Source organism: Oncorhynchus gorbuscha, linkage group LG22 (assembly GCF_021184085.1).
Source record: "Oncorhynchus gorbuscha isolate QuinsamMale2020 ecotype Even-year linkage group LG22, OgorEven_v1.0, whole genome shotgun sequence".
NCBI lineage: Eukaryota > Metazoa > Chordata > Actinopteri > Salmoniformes > Salmonidae > Oncorhynchus > Oncorhynchus gorbuscha.
The window spans coordinates 20,004,693-20,025,275 of NC_060194.1; the positions used below are offsets into that span (position 1 = coordinate 20,004,693).

At 40.8% G+C, this 20,583-nt stretch overlaps 1 protein-coding gene across 11 annotated transcripts in view; it reads left to right on the plus strand.

Annotated features, from left to right (window-relative positions):
- The window catches only part of LOC124009716 (astrotactin-1-like), a 276,537-nt gene that overhangs the window by 31,500 nt on the left and 224,454 nt on the right, over positions 1–20,583 (plus strand). For all 11 annotated transcript variants that reach the window (XM_046321826.1, XM_046321828.1, XM_046321829.1 and 8 more), the window contains exon 2: positions 19,920–20,107. In XM_046321826.1, the coding sequence (XP_046177782.1) occupies positions 19,920–20,107 (188 nt within the window). The remainder of the gene's footprint in view (positions 1–19,919; positions 20,108–20,583) is intronic.

Consider the following 20,583-nt stretch of genomic DNA (forward strand, 5'->3'; position numbering starts at 1 on the left):
GTAACTCCACAACCTCAAAAGGGAATCCTACAAGAACAAAGGTAATCCTCCAAGACAAAAAAGGTAAATCCACAAGGTGGAAGGTAAAGCACAAAACCCTCAAAAGATACTAAAAAAACAAACAAACAAGAACAAAAAACAGAATTCCACAAGAGAGTCCACCGGGATCAACAAGAGTTCTCAGAGTACTAGGGCTGGGTGCTAACATACAAACACAGAGCAAAGAACAGAGGAAAACAATCAGGGGAAACGAGGCACAGGTGCAAATAATAATGGGGATCAAGAGAAAACAAAAGGTCAAAACGCACAATGGGGGCATCTAGTGACCAAAAACCGGAACAACCCTGGCCAAATCCTGACAGGAAGACAGGACAATAACCTAAAACACAAGGACAAATATACACTGGAGTTGCTTACCAAGATGACATTGAATGTTCTTGAGTGGCCTAGTTACAATTTTGACTAAAATCGACGTGAAAATCTATGGCAAGATTTGAAAATGGCTGTCTAGCAATGATCAACAACCAACTTCACAGAGCTTGAAGAATTTTAAATAGAGTGTGCAAATATTGTACTATGTCGGTGTACAAAACTCTTAGAAACTTAACCAGAAAGACTCAGAGTTGCAATAGCCGCCAAAGGCAATTCTAACATTAATTGACTCAGGGGTGTGAATAGTTATGTACATTTGATATTTCTGTATTTCATTTTCAATAAATTTGCAAAAATATCACGAAGTCATTTTGGGTTATTGTGAGAAAACAATATTTAATACATTTCAGGCTGTAACACAACAAAATGTGGAATAAGTCAAGGGGTTTGATTACTTTCTAAAGGCACTGTAGGCCTAGGCAGACTTTGAAAAGATAACAATGAAGTAGATTTTTGGAGAATGACACATGAAATCTCCTCTAAATTAAATCTCCTCAGCATAGTGCCAGGATCTCAGCCAGTCCTATGCCACAGGGCTCCATCAATAGTAGGCCAAGTGGCTAATCTTATCTATGTTTGGGTTTAGTTAATAATCTCGTCCTCGTATCTGGTAGCCCAAGCTCGACAGAATGAAGGCTTCCATCATGGACTCGCTCAGCAGAGAACATTGTCATACTGTGGTTTGAATTGCCGCTGAGTCAATCTGGTATTGAATGCTTTGCCACCAATTTTATTTGAAATGAGTTATCATTTGAATTGTAATTTGTCAAATATCTATCATTTGTTTAAGGACAACTGGCATTTTCTACTTTTTTGTTGTTGAGAAATTGTAATTAAGATCGAGCGATAGCTGAATTGAAGACAAATGGAATTTGTTTTTACAATGTGGGAATAGGAGACATAATTATGATAGATTCCAAGGTTGCAATGCCTCCCCTGTCATATTGAAACATTCATTGTCACTGTGCAAAAGTAATTGTAGGCATTGTAATCCACATTTTTGACAAGAGTCATTCTTTTGCCCTGAGGTGTAGGATTTCTACACAAATTGACTTACTGTAATGGTCATGTACCAGTAATGTGTTTTTCTTGATGTAGGTATATGCATTTTAGCAACAAAAACAACGACGTTTGATTTGAATGACTTAACTCCAGTGTCTGCTTCTATGCTGGCTATATTATGCACACTGAACCTTGTTTTCTTTTAGGAGCATACTCCATTTAACGGTGTCTTATCTTTCAAATCATGAAAAGAAATGTATTTTGATCAAAAAAGCACAAAGAAGAAAGAACAACTGCAATCTGGTCAAGGCCACATAATACCGCTGAGATTAGAATTCAAACATCACATTGTGAGGGATTTGTATGCTGTGGCACCACATGGGGTTATCCCTCTGAAATAACTCCCACTGGTCACCCTTTGGTCAGTAGCAATGTGTGACCATAGATCCCCATGAATTGTCTGATAGAAATGTGAAGTAATTGATTTGTTTTCCACTGATAAGTAGCATACACATTCATTAGATTGGAAGCCACGTTTTTATGAAGCTGTTCTTGACAATGATTGTTCATTTTTGTTTCGTATTATGCCATCTATGTGGGTAGCTCTTCAAGTGCATGTAACTCTGCTTGATATATATTTCGTTTAAGTTCAATTAAATTGTTTTATCAGCTTTTGCTAAAGCATGTTCCTTGTCAAGGTAGAGATCAAGAGTTTAGCCAGTAAATATTACACATGCATGTCAGCACCACTGGTCTTTATCATTGGTTAGCATTTAGCTTATTGCTATCATTTGAAACCATTGGCATCAATTAATATTAGCCAACTGATGAGGCGAGGACACTACCTTGTGTTGGTTGTTGAGTGGCGTTAGACCTGGGTTCATGTTGTTGGGGGTATGCTAATGCCTTTACTTGGCAGTAGACTGGACACATTAACAGGCCTTGATATCCTTTGTTTGTGAATTTTGTTAGATCGGGACTGTCCATTTATACAGTATGTGCAAAGCGATGTTTCAGCCCCTACAATTTATAACTTCATAGTATAAATGGATGGTGTCTATATGTGGCATATAAATAAACATGAACCCATTGCTTGGTACATACAGGTCAACTGTCTGCCTCAATGTTGTGCCAAGAACAGCTGTCAAAGTGAAAGATGTCATTGTAAAGTCATCTGATGGTGCTCACTTGGGTAAGGAATAATAATCCTGAATTCTTACCACACGTCACACACTTCAGATCTGAGATGAACTGATACATGAATGACTGACTGAAAGTCAGAACAACATGTTGTTTACAATAATGACTTGTGTAGTAAGTGTAGCACTAATCATACTACGATTATCAGCATTGCAGGTCTATCTTAATTCAACCTGCATTCACCCTGTGCAACAATACGAGATGCATGCAATCATTTTACCTCTGAGATGTTCTGTGCTCAAACACGGTTTATTTTTGAGTTTGTACTGAATAAAACAGTCGATTGAAGCATCAACTTGCCAGTAGTGTGTTTTTCAAGGAAGATTCTCCCTGCTTCCTGAAGCTCGGCTACATTAACAATGCATGAGAACATGTGGAGCACCTCCTTACCACTCCTTACCAGCAGGAATTTATCTATCTCCTTTTAGCTGCTGAGTCTTTTTATATATATATATATATATATATTGTATAATATACTAACTGAATGTGATATGAATGTAATGTAATTCATTACTTTCTTGAATTGTAGAGTTCATAACTGACTCCATAAGGGAACATATAAGGGGGTTAGGCTTAGGGTGTTGTCATTTTCATTATCCTCATATTCTCAAGACGTTGTCTGTACTCTCTGGAACTAAAATGGAGGTGAAAGTCTTGTCAGCAGATAGAATGAGACAAGTCATACTCCCACTGCATCTTTGTCGCCTTAGTCAATGAAGCCAGAGGTAAAAGTTATGGGGATATACCAATTTGTATGTACAGTCCCAAATGGCACCCTATTCCCTACATAGTGCACTACTTTTGACCATAGGGCCCTGGTCATGTAGAGCACTATGTAGGAAATAAGGTGCCATTTGGGACGCACTGCTAAATTGTTATGAAAAGTGCCAGTGCCAAGGTTTAAGTCACCATTCCTAAGGTTGTGCTGTCCTCTGACATGGTGGCCTAGGCACTGGTTCAGTCCAGGTGATGTACGTTTTAGTAAATGAAAACACCTCTGCATTTTAAGTTAATTTGCTGTTGTATTAATTAACATTCACCTTGACCCATGTGCAATTCTGAACTCATGCGTATATGTACATGACATTTAGTTCAAAGGAATGGATTTTTTTACAAGATGACCTGGGTCGAAACATATCTGGAGCCTCTGTCAAACCACCAGCTCCTTGACAGACATTTAGTTAAGTCTCACACATAACTGACTGGTCAAAGTCAAAGTGAGCAGGGTGTTAAATTCCTTCTCAGGCTCCAGTAACAGCTCCATCACTGGCTGTGTTGTGACTTCTATGGTTTCATTAATGCTAGGCTATATCTGAAACCTGGCGATGGGTCTCACATTAAGATGACAGCCCTATTTTCCACTGGGATTCATTTGCCTGAAAACAGCTGTAACATTTGCATAATTTATCTGCGTCTTGTTTGGTAGACAGATCAGCATCATCCATCGGTTACAAGTAAATCGGGCTACCTGCACATAGTAAAAGTGGGAATTTGCATAACGATCCATACTAAGGCAAACATATCAATGTTATCCTTTTGTCACAATGATTGGTTTCCCCTACGCTGCAGCTGTTGACTTTAGATCTGTTGTGTTCTGTTGTACTCTTGTAACAGCGATGTGCATGTATCAGAAACAATGCCTTTGTTTTGGTCTGTTGTCATCAGAGTGATGTATAGTGTCTGCAGTTGATGGATTGATCACACACTGGATGGCTTGTGTACTGTTCAAGAGTGAACATATGTACTGTACTTCATTATTATATTACTATAAAAGAGAGTTTAATTAAGTATCTTTTTTTGTAATTCAAAGGAATTCTTGGAAATGTCACGGTTCTTTCCAACAGTGAACTTTTAGTACAAAACGTACAGAGAAAGGACAGTTTACACACATTGTAGCTAGCAGTAACTGTATGGATTTGACACAGTAAGAGGCAGCTCCATGTGACATCATCATGGCCATCACTTGCTGTGTAGCCTTTGTCACTGCCACACGTTTGGTCAACAACAGTCAGGGGAGCCAGCCAGCAAACATAATGCTAGCTTCTTGTCTTTATAAGTCCCACAGTTGACAGTGCATGTCAGAGCAAAAACCAAGCCATGAGGTCGAATGAATTGTTTGTAGAGCTCCGAGACAGGATTGTGTCGAGGCACAGATCTGGGGAATGGTACCAAAATATATCTGCAGCATTAAAGGTCCCCAAGAACACAGCAGCCTCCATCATTCTTAAATGGAAGATGTTTGGAACCACCAAGACTCTCCCTGGAGCTGGCCACCTGGCCAAACTGAGCAATTGGGGGAGAAGGCCCTTGGTAAGGGAGGTGACCAAGAACCCGATGACAGAGCTCAGGAGTTCCTCTGTGAAGATGGGAGAACCTTTCTAGAAGGAAAACCATCTCTGCAGCACTCCACCAATCAGGCCTTTATGGTAGTGGCCAGACGGAAGCCCTTCCTCAGTAAAAGGCACATGACAGCCCACTTGGAGCTTGCCAAAAGGCACCTGAAGGACTCACAGACCATGAGAAGCTAAATTCTCTGGTCTGATGAAACCCAAGATTGAACTCTTTGGCCTGAATGCCAAGCATCATGTCTGAAGTAAACCTGGCCCCATCCCTACGGTGAAGCATGGTGGTGGCAGCATCATGCTGTGGGGATGTTTTTCAGCTGCAGTGACTGGGAGACTAGTCAGGATCGAGGTAAAGATGAACGAAACAAAGTACAGAGAGATCCCTGATGAAAATCTGATCCAGAGCGCTCAGGACCTCAGATTGGGGCGAAGTTTCACCTTCCAACAGGACAACGACCCTAAGCACACAGCCAATACAATGCAGGAGTGGCTTCGGGTGGCTTCTGAATGTCCTTAAGTGGCCCAGCCAGAGCCCGGACTTGAACCCGATTGAACATCTCTGGAGAGACCTGAAAACAGCTGTGCAGCAACACTCCCCATCCAACCTGACAGAGCTTGAGAGGATCTGCACAGAAGAATTGGAGAAACTCCACAAATGCAGGTGTGCCAAGCTTGTAGCGTCATACCCAAGAACAGTTGATGCTCTAATTGCTGCCAAACGTGCTTCAGCAAAGTTCTGAGTAGAGGGTCTGAATACTTATGTAAATGTGATTTTTTTTTGTATTTTTCAAAATATAAATTAGCAAACATATCTAAAAAACTGTTTTTGCTTTGTCATTATTGGGTATTGTGTGTAAATTTATGAGGGAAAAAACCATAACAAATGTAACAAAATGTGGAAAAGGTCAATTGGTCTGAATACTTTCCGAAGGCACTGTAACATTAACCATTTCTGTTAGGCCATTAGTAAAGAAAACCTAGGCTTGTATCAAGCGAATTCAGCCACAGCAATAGACTGGAGAAACAGAGATAAAATAATTATATTAGTACATCGATGAAAGGTTGAAAAGTATCAAGAAGGACATGGATGCTGCTAATGATATGGGAGCAAACATATGTTCTTTCCTGCATAATCAATGCTCGTCATGCTAGACATCTCAGCAATCTTGATTATCTCCTCGCACAGAGGTCTAGTTTCCTGTAATTTTATGGTATTTTTCCTCTATCTGCCTGAAAGTATGTTACCCTCATGAGGCTGCTCTAGGGGGAAAAAGTACTGTACATCTCCTTGAGACTGTCACAGATCAGACCCACTCAGATCACTCAAGTCATTACTTTCTGTCAGACTGACACACTGATATGCCTATTTTGGGTGGTTCAGCATTTATTGAAAATGGCTGCTGAAATCCAGATTGTCTCAATGGGGGAAATGTTGAGTTTTTTTACTATTTGAAGTAGGATCACTCAACTCTTTCCAGCAAGACATGGAATGGAATAGTGTTCAAATCCTCTTCTGTCTCACTGCATATGAAAATTACACTGAAAGAATTGAGAAACCAAAACCGGTAACAAAGAATAACTTTGCCATCACCAAACCGACTAGGTTTAAAATCTGTCGATGTGGCCTTGAGCAAGACACTTCATCTGAATTGCTCCTGTAAATTGCTTTGGATAAGAATGTCTGCTAAATGACTAAAATGTGATTGTTAATGTGTAAATTCTAATTTAGTTGGCAAGTTATCATTTTCCAAACTAAAGAACAAAACATGGCTTTTCAGTGATGTAGGCCTAGCCATCTCCTAATTTCGCAAATGGGACAATTAATGCTGAAAACTCCACAGTAGCTACATTTCTGTGATAATTTTCTTTCATGATTCAGCTATTTAGTAGATGTTTGCTCTGCAGTTAAAAGTATCATGCTCTGTGTTTCCTGCCTCATTCTTTTGTCTCCATATTTGTCCTTTTGAGTTTTGAAAGATTGAGCCAATGACTGTTATTAGTTTGAGGCTTTTGGGTTCATTTTTTAAAAAATGCTGTCATGGCAACGTCAGGTTTTTTCTCCATTGCCTGATTTTGCCCTTTGTGCCATATGGGAGTCCTTAGAATAATTTTATCAGATTGCATGTAAGTTATATCCTCCTCATACCTGTATGCCTGTCTGATCCCTGTCACACCATTGGTGAAACTTTCCATCCAAACCGTGTTGTGTTGCAAATCTACCATTTACCCAGACATTCTGTTCTCTTTGCTTCCTGCTGATTTCTCACAGGCTGTGGATTGAAACCCAGTAACTATTTGACATGCAGGTGGTAAAGGTTTCCACAAAGTTATTGAATTATTCTTACAGGGCCTGCTTTTTATATTACCTGGCAAACTCCATTTTGCTAGTGCCTGGAGTTGAAGGCAATGTCCTCAGATTAGGTTCTGTTGCTGTATATGATCAACGAACCGAGCCAGCTTGTGGTCAGCGGAGAGCAGCAGTGATTCTACAGCCTACATCCTGCGGAGTCACTGGCTGATGATAAGTTCATTGTTGTGCCTTCTGCTTGTCTCTGATAAGACTGAGTCCTCTGTCTGCGTTTGCAGTAGTTCTGTAGCCCTGCTCTGCCTGGACAAACAACCGGGCTGATATGTTGTCATTTGGACCTTTGAGGGGGTCTCAAATTCTCTCCCTGATTACAGAAAACACCCAGCAATTTAAAAAATAAAGATGGCTACATATTGTATTTGTCTGCCCAATATTTCAGTTTCTGTCTAAAGATCCATATTTTATTGATCTCGTCAGGTCCAAGTCGCCAAATGGCTGACCATGTCTAATTGCTGTAGTTGGACTCTATTGGCACAGATCCATTTCAGTGAGGATATTTGGGATTTGTAACTTTTCTCTTGCCAGCCAAGTCAAGGTCATATACAGAGTAGATCCAAGCATTGTGAAGTGCTATGAATTATGTGGAAGTGCTATAAATTGCATGTTTGAAACGACATTTGACTTGCGTGTTGATACCATTCTCTTTTACATGGTAAAAATAAGCTGTTATGGGACTTTAAAAAAAGTATAACTCTATTACTAATGCCATTTATTGTAAGGGAAACAGAAACATGCTACGTGTTGCAGTTGGCCTTTAGAATAATGCAAAACATATCCTTGACTCTATCCGAGTTGATGAGCGAAGGGAAGCAAACAATGCCAGTCAGCCTCCACACCCAGCACATCGAAAATACACCTAAACTATTACCAAAACTAATTACACACCTAAGAGTTAGCCTATAGACCAGATTAAATTGATAATAATCTGATGAGTGACAATGTTAGGCCTATTAGGCCTATCAAATTGTACATGAAGAGATGGGCGCATCTTGCAATTTACCAGATGCAGGGAAAGGAGCGTCACTTTATCAAATCCTCCTTCAGGGTCACATGCAGGTAAAATGTTTTGATTTCTATATAGCATCAGGAAGAGCATATTCTGCAGTTTCTATTACACTTGCCTTTGTCATATAACTCTCATAATTCAAGAGTTGCAGCTCTGTTTCTATATTTCACTTTTTCCAAGAATATCCATGCTGTCCATGCATTCAGCACACGGCCACTTGCATGGCAGCATTGCTCTGGCTACTAAGCCAAAATAAGTAACATAATACAATTAAAATATTATATTTATTTATGGAATTCATTGTTTACAATTGTTCATGCACTGATGCTTTTCTTCAGGAATATGGCAAATAATTTAATCTGCACTCTTGGCTGGTGAAATTATTATGATCTTTTATGTTTCTACTTTGTCAAAAGAAGCTGTAACTGGACGTCATGAATTACTATAACTCTATTACTAATCAAATCTACAAATAAACTTGATCAAATGGATTACACTGTAAGATTTTTATTGTAAGAGAAACAAAATAGGCTATAGGCCAACGTATTTTCTAAAACTTTGTATAATTATACAAACCACGTCCTTTAATCTACCTAATGTAATGAACTTCGTCTGTTGTTTGTAGAGAGTCAGACCGAAATGCAGCGTGTAGGTTACTCATGACTTTTAATGAAGAATAATGCGGTACATGAAATAACTGAAAATACAAAAACAACAAACGAGTGAAACTAATACAGCCTATCTGGTGACTAACACTAAGACAGGTACAATCACCCACGAAATACAACGCGCACTCAAGCTACCTAAATACAGTTCCCAATCCGAGACAACTAGAATCAGCTGACTCCAATTAGGAATCGCCTCAGGCAGCCAAGCCTAACTAGACACACCCCTACTAATACACACTCCCAATAAATACAAACCCCAATACGAAATACAACATATAAACCCATGTCACACCCTGGCCTACCCAAACATATAACAAAAACACAAGATACAATGACCAAGGCGTGACAGAACCCCCCCCCCCTAAGGTGCGGACTCCGGGACGCACCTCAAGAGCATAGGGAGGGTCCGGGTGGGCGTCTGTCCATGGTGGCGGTTCTGGCTCGGGACGTGGACCCCACTCCATAAATGTCCTAGTTCCTCCCCTTCGCGTCCTAGGATAATCCACCTTCTCCGCCGACCATGGCCTAATAGTCCTCACCCTGATTCCCACATAACTGAGGGGCAGCTCGGGACCGAGGGGCAGCTCGGGACCGAGGGGCAACTCGGGACCGAGGGGCAGCTCGGGACAGAGGGGCAGCTCGGGACAGAGGGGCAGCTCGGGACAGAGGGGCAGCTCGGGACAGAGGGGCAGCTCAGGACAGCAGGGCAGCTCAGGACAGAGGGGCAGCTCAGGACAGAGGGGCATCTCAGGACAGAGGGGCAGCCCGGGACAGAGGGGAAGCCTAGTACTGAAAGGAAGCTCAGTACTGAGAGGAAGCTCAGGCAGGTAGTAGGCTCCGGTAAATCCTGGCTGGCTGGTGGACCTGGATGATTCAGGTTGTCTGGCCGATCTAGAAGATCTTGGCAGACTGGCACTTCTGGCGGATCCTGGCAGACTGGTGACGCTGGGCCGACTGGCGGCGCTGGGCAGACAGGAGACTCCGGCAGCGCAGGAGAGGAGAAAGGCTCTGGCTGAGCTGAACAGGCGAGGCGCACTGGACGCGCTGGGCCGACTGGTAGCACTGGTGGCGCTGGACAGACAGGAGACTCCGGCAGCGCAGGAGAGGAGAAAGGCTCTTGCTGCGCTAAACAGGCGGGAGACTCCGATAGCGCAGGAGGGGAGAAAAGCACTGGTTGCGCTGAACAGGCGAGGCGCACTGGAGGCCTGGTGCTTGGTGCTGGAACTGGTGGTACTGGCGCGAGGACACGCACTGGAAGCCTGGTGCGGGGAGCTGCTACCGGAGGACTGGTGTGTAGAGGTGGCTCTGGATAGACCGGACCGTGCAGGCGCACTGGAGCTCTTGAGCACCGAGCCTGCCCAAGCTTACCTGGCTCGATGCCCACTCTAGCCCGGCCAATAGGAAGAGCTGGTATGTGCCTCACCGGGCTATGCTCCCGCACTGAAAACACCGTGCGCTCCATAGCATAACACGGTGCCTGCCCGGTCTCTCTAGCCCAACGGTGAGCACAGGGAGTATGCGCAGGTCTCCTACCTGGCATAACTATTCTCCCTTCTAGCTCCCCCCCAATAATTTTTTTGGGCTGTTTTTCCGGTTTCCTTGCCAACCGTGTTCCCTCGTATCATCGGCTCCTATCTCCCGCTGCCTCTGCTCTCCTTAGTGCCTCCACCTGTTCCTATGGGAGGCGATCTCTTCCGGCCAATATCTCCTCCCAAGTGTAACAACCTTTACCTTCCAACACGTCTTCCCATGTCCATTCTCCAAATAATTCATCCTCCCTTTGCTGCTCCAGCTGTCGCTGCCTGTTTAAACCAGCGCCTCTCCGTTTTTCCGGCGTGTCTTTTTCGTTGATTCGATTCGCCTGTAGCCCTCTTTGCATTGCTGTAGGGAATCCCAGGCGGGCTCCTGCACTCGCTCTGGGTCGGCCGCCCACCTGTCGATTTCTTCCCACGTAGTATACTCCTTGCTTCTGCCGTCCATAACGTCCTCCTTTAGATCCTGCCAGTTCACACGCTGCTCGGTCTGTGAATGGTGGGTGATTCTGTAATGAACTTCATCTGTTGTTTGTAGAGAGTCAGACCGAAATGCAGCGTGTAGGTTACTCATGACTTTTAATGAAGAATAATGCGGTACATGAAATAACTGAAAATACAAAAACAACAAACGAGTGAAACTAATACAGCCTATCTGGTGACTAACACTAAGACAGGTACAATCACCCACGAAATACAACGCGCACTCAAGCTACCTAAATACGGTTCCCAATCCGAGACAACTAGAATCAGCTGACTCCAATTAGGAATCGCCTCAGGCAGCCAAGCCTAACTAGACACACCCCTACTAATACACACTCCCAATAAATACAAACCCCAATACGAAATACAACATATAAACCCATGTCACACCCTGGCCTACCCAAACATATAACAAAAACACAAGATACAATGACCAAGGCGTGACACCTAAACAAATAACTTGTGTTGTTGTTGTTTTTTTCATTGCTATATTTCCACAAATATTTCCTCATGCAATTAATACTTGATCATTGTTTATGCACTATTTATTAAGCGTTGGTTTTTATGTTTGCTGTAACTTGCGGGTTGATATGGTTCTGATTTATATGCTAAAGGTGACGCCCGGCAACATTCTCTAGCGTGTACTTATTGTCTGAAAGGCCAGGCGGTTCTAGTGTTAATATATATTGTGGCTGAAAATAGCTGGTGACAATGACATTGAAGGTAGAGGAGCTTATTTAGGTTTTGGCCACAATAAGAAATATGGATTGAAGTAAAGTAATAGTAGTTCCTTGGCAGCCGTACTAAAGTATGCATTTGAAACACAGAGCAAACTCTCCTCCAAGGGCATTGTAAAGTGTGTGAAGGTGGATGAGGTGTGCTCGCACACACACACACACCTCTTGAAGCACAACTTCAAGATTAGGCCTAAATGTATAATATTCCCTCTAATTATTTTGTGGGGATTAACTCCAGTGCTGGACAGGTATACCCTGTCAAACAACTATCACTGTTTTTTTTGTAATGGAAGAAAACGTCTTAAAAAACACTCGCACTTGTCTTTTCATTCTGGCACTGACATTGCTTAGCTACTTTATTGTGTAACAAATGTATTTATGACTGTGTGGTTGTCTCACCTTGCTACCTAAAGATGAATGCACTAGCTGTAAGCCGCTCTATGTAAGTGTCTGCTAAATGACTCAAATGTCAATATTTTTTGTTGTTGTAATCTGCCGCTGTTCAAGTGTAAAATATTAATTGATCAGTTGTCATTGCCAAGCCCCCCCCCTCCCCTTTTACTGAAATCAAACGCTGAATCACAATGTGAGCTCCTGATCATGATAAAACCATCAAACCAAGCCATGTATTTTGCATTAACTCCAGACAAGGACTGTGATCTCCTCACCTTGAAGTTGCCCATTTTCCTGTCCTCTAAGTGATAACCCATGCCTAATCATCCAACATGAAATATTCAACATTGCTGTAAAACTCTTAACAAATTACAATCTGCCAGCCATCCCATTTAATATGGGGAGTGTTGGATAGCTTGTTAAAATAAGACTGACTTTGATTGATTGTTCAGTTTCTTATTCCTATTCATGTAGAAAATTGGCATAGTCAATAGACACATACCTTGAAACGAGCAGTGGGCTGCCTACGGATATGTACTTTAGTCTCGTGAACATTGTGTGTTTCAATTTCTAAATATGTTTTTCCTTTTTTTCCACATACCATCAAGGGCATTCAGCTGTGAATATCTATACAGAACTGCGAACGTATTGGTCTATACATTTTTGTAAAGAATGTTTGCTTTCTTTCGTTTTTCGACCGGTGTATACTCTTTTCACATAATTTGTCTACTTTGTTATGCTTCAATTATATGATTATGTGACTGTCTATGTAGAACAACACAATAAATTGCTCCAAATGCAGTTCTAGAATATTCTATTTTTACTGTAATCAGAAAGCACTACTGTGCATTTTCATGTTTTGCAAATGTAGGCTAGTTAAAATCGTAGACCAAAATCCCTCTAAAATATTGAAATGTGTCTTTGATAGTTAAGATTCTGTACTCTACATCAAGGTTTAAATATGGGCTTTTAGCATATTTACAGCTTAAGGAGGTGCATAGAGTTTGACATTTTTTGTTTATTATCCTTAGACTTCCCAATGTAGGGAGTTTAAAAAAAATACATATTCTGCCAGAAGCTGAAATATATTTTAATCCCTTTTACTGGTGTAAACAGGAGCTATGAAAGTAAGAGCGTAGCTTCTGACACTGCAGGGAGATGTGAGCTGAATCTCTCTGGCCTCTCTCTCCAGCAACTAGCTCACTGCTGTTTAAACTCAGTACAAACAGACTAGAGCTCTCTCCATATGGCACTCTCTCCCCCTGGGAAACATGCCTCCTTTAACACATGCAGCTCCAGACCTACTGTACTGTCGGTGGTGAAAACCTCCATCAGCCATAGCTGTGTTACCTGTGATTGCCTGGTGATAATCTTCAAAGAAAAATCTTCAAATGTGTCTTTGCCGTAGCAACCACAAACTGTGTGAAATGAACAAAGCTCAAAGCAAGTCTTTGCTTGAGTAAAGGTCTGAGAAAACAAAACGATTATTGACACATGAAATGTGTTATCACTGTCTTAGTTTTAATTTCAGAATATGCTCCAGGCTAAATGGCACCCTATCTAAACGGATTATTTTGATTAATTGGTTTACTTGTCAGCTGCTAAGTGTACCAATTAGAGACCTACAGAACACAAAGGTCACAGAATTGTCAGTGTAACATATCAGCTAAAGTGTTAAAACACAGTCAGGAAGACGGCCTCCATGTTTGACCATTAGAATACTTATACTGAAATGACTCTCTCATGTTTACAGCTCTAGGATTTTTATATTCACTTAATGGCCATTTATTTCAAATCAAAATCAAATCAAAGCGTAATGGGGGTGTACACAGTTTTGCACGTTATCGCAGGTGTCCGCGAAATGCTTATGTTCCTAGCTCCAACAGTGTAGCAATATTTAGCAATACATAATCCAAAAGTTAAAAAAATAAAATATAAGTATTTCTAAGTTAGAGTCTTGAGAATCCCAAAATAAATCATCTTTGTCTATATGACCTCTGGTTACCCGATCATTATCATTTTCTCACTGAAGCATATTTGCTAAATGCAATATGGCATTAATGCAGTTCTGTGTTCCTAACTGAAATACCATGTGTTGATTTCTAGATTATTTTCCAATAAATGGAAATAACCTCACAGTAAATGCCACTATGTTTTCATCTGATGATTATGAATGTATAATTCATAGAATCAATAATGCAGTTGATACAAAGATCCCAGGATGGGTTTTAGATAAGCAGATGCTTTGTTTTCCCTCCAAAAACACTGTAACCAACCGAGATGGTGGATTTAGTGATCTAAGGCTGCATGGTGCATTAAGATGAGGTACTCTGCTAATAGTGGTACACTAATACTCTGCCGTAATCACATTACTTTAATCCATTCTTTATGTTGGTGCCTTCGTGGCCTCATGCTGAGAGGCGATGGACTCATTAATAACAGTCTCATGCTGAACCAGACCCTGGAGGGAACTCTCTGCTGTAAAAATGTCCTGTCACTTTGTCAGATAATTTGTATGTAGGTTAAAGCCAGCCCCTAAATTGTATTTACCGGGAGGTCCCACTCTGCTGCGGCACAGTGGCATCAGTATGTGTCAGATAAACCTAGTTACACTACACTCATGCAATTAAAAGCATTCACAGTTAGATCACAATTAAGGATCTGAATGTTTCAGTGTATACAGTAGCTGTAGGGTAAATCCATGTTTAATTCAACTGCATCCCCCTTTTGATTTAAACAAAACTTTCCATACATGTTTGCCCTTGGAAGAAGTGGTGAGAAAGTCCCTTTTTGGACCTGAATGCAAAAGCATTCAAGAGATAAAGGTGTTTAAAGTTAACCCATTTTGCATACCCCGCCATACCATGGAGACATCCATGTCTTCATCACTGGAAAAGATAAACGGTTGAGTTTGAAATTATTTTAAAGCTTAGAAACAGGGTTGTCAAACTATTTGATAATTTTTATAATAACAATTATGACATTTATTTGACCTTTATCGTCAATTATCTAAAGACGTGTGAACTCAGATTTTTTACTTTTTATATTTGCATATGTTGTAGCTTAGGCCCTTCTCTACATCATCTGAGGTTTTTGATTTGTGCCGGCCATCGGTTGAGACACAACATGTGGATGCCATTTGGGTGGATGCCATTTCAATTTCCAGAAACAAATTCATATAATGGGCCTATTCCTTTAGACCAGAGGTATCCAAACGTTTTATAGTCCCGTACCCCTTGAAACATTCAACCTCCAGCTGCGTACCCACTCTAGCACCAGGTTCAGCGCACTCTCAATTTTTTTTGCCATCATTGTAAGTCTGCCACACACACAAACCTATTCAATATACTTATTAAACATAAGAATGAATGTGAGTTTTTGTCACAACCCGGCTCGTGGGAAGTGACATAGAGCTCTTATAGGACCAGGGCACAAACAATAATATCATAATAATCAATCATTTTGCTCTTTATTTTGCCATCTTACATATAAAACCTTATTTGTTAATAAAAAATGGTGAATAACTGGTGAAGAAATTGTGAATAAATGGTGAATAACTTAATGAGAAGGGTGTGCCTGAAAGGATGCACATAGCTCTGCAATGTTGGGTTGTATTGGAGAGAGTCTCAGTCTTAAATCATTTTCCACACACCCCAGGTCTGTGCCCGAATTTAGTTTTCATGCAAGTGAGGGCCGAGAATCCATTCTCACATAGGTCCGTGGTTGCAAAGGGCATCAGTGTCTGGTTTACCAAGGCAAGAAACTCTGAGCGCAGCCCTATCCAGAAATCTGGCAGTGGCTTCTGATTAAATAAAATTTTCACAGAACCGCTTGTTGCAATTTCGATGCTCTCTTGTTCAGATATCGGTAAGGGGACTGGAGGGAGGGCATGTAAGGGATAACAAATCCAGTTGTTTGTGTCGTCTGTTTCGGGAAAGTACCTGCGTAATTGCGCACCCAGCTCCTTCGGTGCTTCGCTATATCACATTTGACATTGTCAGTAAGCTTGAGGTCATTTGCACACAAAAAAATCATACAATGATGGAAAGACCTGTTTGTTGTCCCTGTTAATGCAATCCACAAGAGCTCTAACTTCTTAATCATAGCCTCAATTTTGTCCTACACATTGAATATAGTTGCGGAGAGTCCTTGTAATCCCAGATTCCCAGATAGGCCAGTCGTGTGAGAAACTCGTTATCATGCAAGCGGTCAGACAAGTGAATATTATGGTCAGTAAAGAAAACTTTAAGCTCTTCTCTCAATAAAAAAAACATGTCAATACTTTTCCCCTTGATAACAATAACTTCTGTATGTTGTAAAAGTATTACATGGTCGCTGCCCATATCGTTGAATGATGCAGAAAATACACAAGAGTTTAGGGGCCTTGCTTTAACAAAGTTAACAATTTTCACTGTTGTGTCCAAAACGTCTTTCAAGCATTCACTTTGCAGCAAAAGCCTCTCGGGGGGATGTACCCAAGTGGCATCCTGAGCAACTGCTTTCACGCTCGTTACCACTCCACTATGTCTCCCTATCGTGGCTTTTGCACCATCAGTACAGATACCAACACATCTTGACCACCAAAGTCCATTTGATGTCACAAAACTGTCCAAGACGTTAAAAATATCCTCTCCTGTTGTCCTGGTTTCCAGTGGTTTGCAGAAGAGGATGTCTTCCTTAATTGACCCCCCCATAAACGTAACGAACATAATACCAGGAGCTGTGCCAGGCCTGCACGTCTGTTGACTCATCCAGCTTTAATGCACATAATTCACTGGCTTGTATGCGAAGCGATAACTGTTTCAAAACATCTCCTGCCATGTCACTGATGCGTCGTGAAGCAGTGTTGTTTGATGAAGGCATTGTCTGTATAGTTTTTTTGGCCTTTTCCCCCAGCATTGTCCCAGCCATGTCCGCGGTTTGCCTGCCCTAACCACTCAGTAGCTCACCATAGAAGACTCTTCTAGCCCCTTCTTATTAATGGTATCTGTTGCTTTTATACGTCTTACTGCTCGAAAGTAATCTTTTGTCTCGCTCAAAAAACTCTTATGGCTTACTTTTCAAAATCTCTTGTTTTGTTTCTAAAATGTAGAGTAACAGTTAATGTGATTGGATTTGAATTATTTGACTAGGCTACCTGTATTTGACATTGTGTTGTCATTTCGCTGAACACTAGAGGGTTTAATTTTATTTTTGGCAGTGAAACAAGGCTACTCAGGCGAGAAATAACCCTCACCCAATTGTATCGCCCCGTTGGAAAATATGTACTGTTTGAAAATGTGAAGAATAAAAAAATATATATTTTTTTATTTGTATTTTTTAAATGTGAATTACATTTTTATTTAGCATACCCTTGACAGCATGGCATGTACCCCTGGTGCCATTGTGGATTGCGCAGATGATTACAGGTCTCGTCCCGTGTGATAACCATTGTGTGCTTGTGTTATTTATTTGTGGTACTCCTCGCTCTTTTGTTTGGTCTTCATCCCCGTGCCTATACATGGCACGCTGTAAATTGGGGCTAAATTTTAAAAAATATTACGCATTCCTGCGTCTGTCTCCCGAATCTCTTCATACCAGCATGACAGAATAATTGACCATTCATTTTTAGGGATAGGCGTTCCGCTAGCGACCCACCGCTACAACATCCGGTGAAATTGCAGAGCGCCAAATTCAAAATACAGAAATACTCATAATAAACATTCATAAAAGATACTAGTGTTAAAAATCGGCTTAAAGGTTCACTGTGTCAGATTTCAAAAAGGCTTTACGGCAAAAGCATACCAGGCGATTATCTGAGGACAGAGCCCCGCTTACAAAAGCATACAAACCTTTCCAAGCCAAGTAGAGGAGTCACGAAAGTCAGAAATAGCCATAAAATGAATCACTTACCTTTTATGATCTTCATCTGGTTGCAGTCACAAGAGTCCCTGTTACACAATAAATGTTTGATAAAGTCCCTCTTCATATCCCAAAAACTCAGTTTTGTTGGCACGTTTTTTTCAGTAATCCACTGGCTCAAATGCGGTCACAACATGCAGACGAATACATCCGAATAGTACCGGTAAAGTTTGTCGAAACATGTCAAACGATGTTTATAATTAATCCTCAGGTTGTCTATTGTCTAAATAATCGATAATATTTCAACCGACATTTGCATATTCAATAGAAAGGAAAAACAACGAAGGGCATGCAATCGGTCACGTGTGCATACCAGCTCTGCTTCATTCTACAGTCCACTTACAAAATGGTCTCATTCTTCCTCATTTTCCAGAATACAAGCCTGAAACAATGTCTAAAGACTGTTGAAATCTAGTGGAAGCCATAGGAACTGCAATCTGGGTCCTAACCCATTAGATACTCTATATGCATTCAATTGAAAAGTACCCACATCAAAAAAATCCCACTTCCTGGTTGGATTTTCCTCAGGCTTTTGCCTGCCATATCTCACAGAAAGTATTTCAACAGTTTTGGAAACGATAGAGTGCTTTCTATCTAATCCTACCAATTATATGCATATCCTAGCTTTTGACCTGAGTAACAGGCAGTTTACTTTGTTTACTAAATCAAAGATGGCCACTGGTCCACCCACCATTGAATGTCAACTTAAATGGTCATGTCTATTATCAATATTTCTTTGATTTCAGTAGGTTTCCTATGGAGGATTGACAGTATAATTCCCATTCAAGTCAAAGTGCTACCATTTGAAAGTTTACATTTATTAAAATGTTAGTACATTTATTAGCCAAAGTATGATACACACACTGTATTCAAGAGCATGTTGTGTCACAATCGATGGCAGGCACAACAAAAAAACATACATTATGTAAACTAAGGTCTAAGTTACAACATATGTAAATCTGAAAAAGTTTACGTGCTTGACACGCTCGTCTTAATGATTGGACCAAGGCGCAGCGTGTGTAGAGTTCCACATATTTTAATAAATCGAAACTCACCAAACAAAACAATAAAGCACAAACTAAATGTGACGCGACTGGTGTGCACACGTGCAACTATCTGTAGACAAGATCCCACAAAGCACAATGAGGAATTGGCTACCTAAATATGATCCCCAATCAAAGACAACGATAAACAGCTGTCTCTGATTGGAAACCATACCAGGCCAACATAAACCATTAATCACCTAGATGACCCACCCTAGTCACTATCACGCCCCAACCAACAGAGAATAAACACCTTTCTATGGTTAGGTCGTGACAGTGCTTTTCGATAATTGACATTAAGGTGAACATTTTTTTTTTCAATAAATGATCAAATAGTTTCACAACCTTCTTTGGAAGCTTGTAATGATATCAATCTCAACTGTTTATCTTTTCCAATGATGAAGACGTGGGGTGTTCATAATAGGTAAACTTTGACCACCTTTATCTCTTAAATGTTTTGGCATTCAGGTCCAAAAAGTAACTTTCGGAGCACATCTACAATAGGCAAATATGTATCGAAGGTTTGGTTCATTTCAAAAGGGGTGCTATCAAATGGATTTACCCTATATGGGTAATATATACTGTACTAGGGTAATAGTTATTACCCTACTGGAAAATTATGCAATGGATATTTGTAAAAGCACATAAGATTTTCCAAAGGGTTATGCACTAATAATTCATCATGATATGCTTCTTAACCCAGGTCCATACTCCTCGCTCACTCATGTGATGAGATATTAAATGGAAATGTTGAAATTTGAAAAAGCATCCACTCATCCTTTTATCTGTGTGTCCTGTATGACTGGCAGAGATCACAGGAAACTCTGAGGACATTCCTCTGGTGCGATGGCGGCAGCAGTGGATGGAGAATGGCACACTGCTCTTTCACATCCACCACCAAGATGGCAGCCAGAACCTCCCCGGCCTGTCAGCCACAGACTACCCTGCCAGCGACTCTGCCGAGGAAGAGTTACGCATCCTTCACATCTCTGTCATGGTACAGTACTGTGCTGGTTGGAATGGAGAGTGCTTTATTGTGCTGTTTGATAAAGATGTTGGGCAGGGATGTTACTTTTCAATTATGTGCGCTGCTCTAATATAAGCTTTAGAACTTGCATTTCTTGGTACATGTGGACATGTTACAATGGAAGGTTTGTACTGAACAGTTACATTGATGGATGACAGATTTTTAATGCAAAGTACATCTAAACATTTTAACAAATGATTAGTCAGCATTAGAACAATTATTCTAGCAGGTACTAGGTACATTGTAGTGGCACTTACTGAATGTCAAATCATATGCTGACCTTGAGTCTCCTCTGCATGTTTTGCATGCATTAGTACACAATGAAAAGGTAGACTGAAACATTTTCAAATTATTTCAGTTTATTTATCTATGCAACAATTATCCGCCGGTAAACTTATTTCCCACCTCGTATTTTCTTCCATATCTAAATTTAACATCCTTCTGGA